The sequence below is a fragment of the Aspergillus brasiliensis genome (genome assembly GCF_001889945.1).
Source record: "Aspergillus brasiliensis CBS 101740 unplaced genomic scaffold ASPBRscaffold_1, whole genome shotgun sequence".
In the NCBI taxonomy this organism is placed as follows: Eukaryota; Fungi; Ascomycota; class Eurotiomycetes; order Eurotiales; family Aspergillaceae; genus Aspergillus; species Aspergillus brasiliensis.
In genome coordinates this window covers 3784993-3790413 of record NW_027137442.1, presented here as the reverse complement: position 1 = coordinate 3790413, position 5421 = coordinate 3784993, and the positions used below count along the sequence as shown (strand labels likewise).

At 44.8% G+C, this 5421-nt stretch overlaps 1 protein-coding gene across 1 annotated transcript; it reads right to left on the bottom strand.

Annotated features, from left to right (window-relative positions):
• Nucleotides 1–1777: 1777 nt before the first annotated feature.
• On the bottom strand, nucleotides 1778–2782 carry ASPBRDRAFT_191399 (amidohydrolase family protein; the record flags this gene model as incomplete). The annotated part of the gene is made up of 1 exon (XM_067620364.1): nucleotides 1778–2782. The coding sequence occupies one exon, from the start codon at nucleotides 2780–2782 to the stop codon at nucleotides 1778–1780; it is 1005 nt and encodes a 334-aa protein (XP_067485394.1).
• Between the last annotated feature and the right edge of the window lie 2639 nt (nucleotides 2783–5421).

Below are 5421 nucleotides of genomic sequence, written 5' to 3'. Positions count from 1 at the left end.
GTAGCTACAGCACAAAACATGCATGATAGATGCTGCGGCATATGCTAAGTGTGCACAGGATGTATCCGTTGGTACCTTAACGGAGAGAAACATTGGGTAGATAGGGCTTTCCAGCAGACGCTAGAAACCGAGTATCAGTAGTCTGATTATCTCATCCCAGTAGGCCCTTGAGTTCCTCCGTCGGACGCTACCCGGGACCGTACAGAACCTCGGAGTGTTTACTTAGTCTAACGTAAGACCTATCCGTGTATAGTTTTTCAAGAATATTCTTAACATGTTATGGTAGTTGCTAGGAAAATATTCTTAGTCTACTTGGTAATACTTCTAACATACTTCAATACTTATCCGAGTGATCATTCAGTGTAATGTAGTTAGCCAGCTAGTGGCCACTCCGACATCTCTGATGAGTATAGCCATACAAGAATGACGAAAAAGTATGTCCAAGGAAACTAGGACTATCAATTTAGGCAGCGCATAGTTTACCAAAAACACCGCGTGGCTGGGAGAGGGTGGGATTCAGCAGCCAACGTATAGTTAGGAAAAGTCCCGAAACTTAAAGTCCTGTTTAAATGATATCAATATATACAAGTCTGGTAACCGGCTACAACTGTAGACCGGCATTCAACAGATGTCAGAGCTGTCTAGATATGGACCCATTACTGTCTAGGCTGGCTGAACCGTACCCAAACTGAATAACAAAAGTGTTGTAGAGAACAGGATTAATCATATTATCTTACACTATCATATGAGGAGGCTTGGATGGAAGAGATTGATTGAATATAGTGACGGTGTTCCCTCCATTACTTATCAGGTAGTCATTGCCTTAACGAGTGACCAACTCAGGGAACCTGTATTGATTAAAGGATTACAGAAAGGTATTGGTCTTGAACTACAAGATTCTACAGCCAGTATTATATATTTTGAGCAGGGTAACAGGGCCTCAACTAGTATAATATGTTTTTTAGATAACCAGGGAGCAATTTCTCTGGCTTAAATCCCAGTAAGGTTTTCCATCAGTTTGCATGGTAATCGATCATTTTTATATAGGCCCTGGTAGGAAGAACGGCACTTGATCCTGTTGTTTTGTGCAACAGCTGGCTTCGCTCTAGATCAAGGAATGGCTGATGCACAACACACTGGGGTACTGTAAGCGAGCCCACAGACGGAGACTAGAGCCCTCAATTGAAATCCACCGGGAGACTTAACCTTTACTGTATAAATATGGCCTGGTATTCCACTGCGCTGCATGGAAGGTAAGCAATTTAACAGAAGCTCCTAATCACGGAAATGGATATGTACTTAGCAGGAGCACTGTCGGAAGCAAGCTGTTTATGCAAAGTAAGGCAGATCTATAAAATGGGATCTAGGACGTCAATTTCCTCGGCTGCAGGGCAATAAAGAACTCTTGTCAAACCACTTTGGTAAGAAATTCTTATAAGCCCCCTTACTGGCCAATTGTTGGATATACTGCGGCCGGTGACCTTGACTTCAAAGTTTCCGTATTTCTAAGTAGAGTGATACCCACAAATAACTCGATAATAATGATCTCCTGCCCAGCCTGATTCGACCCAAACGTGTTTTTGTGGCAACTTACACAAGCCTAATCGTTTGGGGAAGAAAAATTTATTCCGCAGCGGATACTGAGACGAGAAAAGAAAGGAAGAAGTGCTGGAGGTGTGCTCGCCTTCATATCCTTCGGTCTCCGACAATCAGATTACTTAAGCTAACTAATTCAACTACATACAGATCCCCAGCATCACGGTTTCCACCGTCCGTGTTACTCATTTGGAATTTGGGGATAGCCAAAGATCTTGGCGGCGTTGTTATAGGCGATATCGGTTTTGATAGGGCTTTCCAATTTCCCGAGGACCTCCCGAGTGAACAAATCATCGGTCCAAGGGTAATCTGTTCCCGTAAGCAAATGTCCGTAGCCCACAATAGAGGCTGCATGCATGATGTCTGCAACATCTGAATTGTTACAGTCATAGAATATCTTGCACAAATAGTGACTGATAGGCTTCGGCAGAGGTACCTTTCTACCATTAAGGCTCCGATACCAAGAATCTGCAGGGAAACGCTTTGAAAGAATTTCAAAGCGCCCGAGACTAGTTAGAATACCTCCGCCGAGATGAGTCGCAATAATTGTGAGGTTGGGATGCTTTTCGTATACACCTGACATAACAAGGTCAAGCAAAGATGTCCGTTGATCATTCAAATATCCAGAGTAGGTTGGAATATTTTTGCGTGGGACGAATGGAGCTTCAACGGGATTGACCGCAGGGTGAATGATAATAGGTACATTTAATTCCTCCGCCAGAGCAAAAATCCGGTTGTAGGCCTCATCGCCAAGGTAAACGCCTTCGTAATTGGAGGCAATTAGTATACCTCTCAAGCCCTGTTCTAATATTGCATGTTTGAGGGCACGGATAGCTTTGTCCATATAAGGCTCTCCGTCTGGAGCGTTCCCGGATGCCGAGAGAACTGGGGGAGGAGGAATGGAAGCGGTGCCAATGAGCTGTGGCTGATTTGCCGTCTTTTCTGCCATCCAATCGTTGATCCTGCAGACGACCTCGAGTAGTTTTGCTGGAGGAAGGGGCGGAAAGAAGGTGTTGACGGTAATCACTTGGACTGTGTCCTTGCCAAGGATCTTCTGACGGCGCATCCCTTGCAAATCATCGGCCAAGTCTTTACAGATGTCGTCAGCGATTGTCTCCGCAGTCTCTTTTTCCAGGCTCGTTTGGAGACGTATTCCTGCCGCGACCCCTTGATATGCATCAGGCATGATGGCATGAGCCTGGACATCGAAAATCGGTCCGCAGTAAGTCTTGAATGAAGCCATTGATACGTCGGGAGAGCTATGAACATGCAAGGAGTTTAGGGTGCGGGAAATCCAGGGGGAACAGAATATAAATCAATAGATGAATAGGTCAAACCACCAAACTATATCACCCTGTTACTATCGCGACTAGGGGCGGTACTGATCGGAAGCACTGAATGGGTCCACACGGTGAATCTCCTCGTCCCCCATTCATAGACATCATCGGGGCCCACGTCGGCCCAGGCCCAACCCAGCCCAACGGTTGGGCTTTAGGCCGAGTTGTATAGCCCACCCGCTCACGCCGGCCCGACAGGAGGCCATGAACTTGATTCTGTCAGTCGCGTCCTATGTGGAAGATTTGTGTATACGTCACTGAGGATATGCAAACTTGAATGGATCGAACTACAATGAAAGTTGCGGTAGTTGCTTGGTTGGCCTTGAGCTTGTCTGGTATCGCTTGTTTGCACCGGGTATTGGGAATGCTGCACCCTCGGGGTTTGGACTTAAGTCCAGGGCGCCTGGACCTACGTAAAAGTCTTGCCGAAAGCCCGCGTCCGGAGTCAGCTTGTCGAACACTCGGGATAAGGGCATTCTGTATACATTCACATTTTGCAGTATGAAAATAAGTGAGTGATATGTCACATGCGTTTGCTGTAGGCAACGACATGAGTCACCGTGAGGCCGACTTAGGGCATGACTGATGTACTAACTTAAAATTGTAACTTATGACCCACCGAGTATAACCCATCCTAAATCAAGGACAATATTCATGCAATCCTATCTCCGATCCACCGAGGGGATGTCCTTTGACCAAGGATGAGTGTTGCTCAAGGGCGTGGTCCTAAAGACTAGGACTGAAGGCCACGAGTTCAGTTAGATGCAGTCTTGGTTGCGGTCTTTGCGGTCTTTGCGGTCCCAAGCAGAGGCATCCGGGCAGCCGGCAGTCCGATGACCGATTTGGGTGGTGAGGTGGAATAATCAGGGTCCGTACACGTAGAAGGATTATCTTTACCAGTCTTGGGCCGCCCGCAAGTGTCTTCGGCTTTTAGCAATGGCCGCAAAACCCGCCTGGTTGATTGCATTTGCACACTGCATATAAAGAGTATTACCACGATATTTACAAGCACGGATATAGATGCTCAAAAACGCCGAGCCAGCATGATGCCGATTAGCCGACTAGGCTAGGCACAAATGAATTTATCAAGCACTGGGAAGCAGTTATTGAGCATATAAACAGATTCCGCAAGGACTGCAATGGACAGAACCGTACTTCTCTGCAAGCAAATACAAGATTTTCGATTGTCCCCTTTGAATCATCGGGGCCATCCCTCAATCTATAGAAATATAAGGAACTTAATAAGGCGCTGTCTGACGGCTTTTCATGGAAGCCAGAGAAAATGATGCCTATACATGAACCTCTTAATAAATTGACTACCTTCAAGGCCATGCTTCTGACCAATCCTTCCATTAGACTGGTTATACTTTTAAATATTATTTCAGTCCTTCCTGGCACTGACAAGAAATTACTACTGAATACTTAGTATTATATTACTAAGATTTTTAAAAAGATTCCTAGTTATATTTCAACTTAATTCTATTATACTATTAGAAATAGTAATTTTATCATCAACTACGCTGTCTAGAAGAATAATGAATATTTAAAAAATAGGTTGGCTTTACCTGAATTTAAAATAGTATATAAATATTTTCTAGATAGGATTAAGATTCGTGTAGTAGTTTTACAAAAAGCCACAATCAATGGGATTTGTGTGGGTATATAATGCAGGCTAGTGACAAAGGATAGCATGGCAATATAAGAGAGAGAAGTGGGCATAGTGTTTGGTAGATGTCTCAGTTTTGAGACCCCCCGGAACTGTGCGAATACTCGGTTGCTGCATCTCTTGAGGGGCGGAATACATGTTCGCCAGCAATTCGACATACAGACCGGAAATGTATGTAGGTCAGGCTAGCGTTGAATCTCTCAAAGATTGCACTACTTTACATTTTGTCACATATTACTTGTCTGCTGCGTCCATCAAGGCATCTATATGTGGATTCCATCGTGCAACATTGTCTGCATATTCCCATCCGCCCAACTCTATGTGCCCCAAAGTCTGCTTCCGATACAGTTAAGGTTCCCGAGAGCAGGGTGCTGGGGAAGGATGTAAGTGTTGCGTGGCGATTAATCAACATCTCGCTACCGCATAGGAAGGGAATCTTGCAGACGCTTATTCTGCTATTGAAGGTCATTCAATACGAGATTTGAGAGATATTCAATCGCCTGTTTTTATCCGCTTCGTCCTACGTGCACGTTAGAATGATTGCATTCATCTAGAGGGTATTGAGGCATTTCTCCTTGTACAACTTCAAAGCCTCCCGCATGCTATTCAGTTCAATGAGAGTCCATTCTCTTTGGCGTCTCACTTAAAAGCAGGCCTGATCAATGGATATAGCCAGACGTTAAGGGCTTTTTCAAAAGTCCACTTCAGACAATTGAGTCGGAACGATAATGTCCATCACTGGCCTCGCCTCGTTGACAAATATCAAGGATCAAAGTAGAATTGTTTGTGGGACCCAGCGAGATTTAAGAGGATTTACATTGA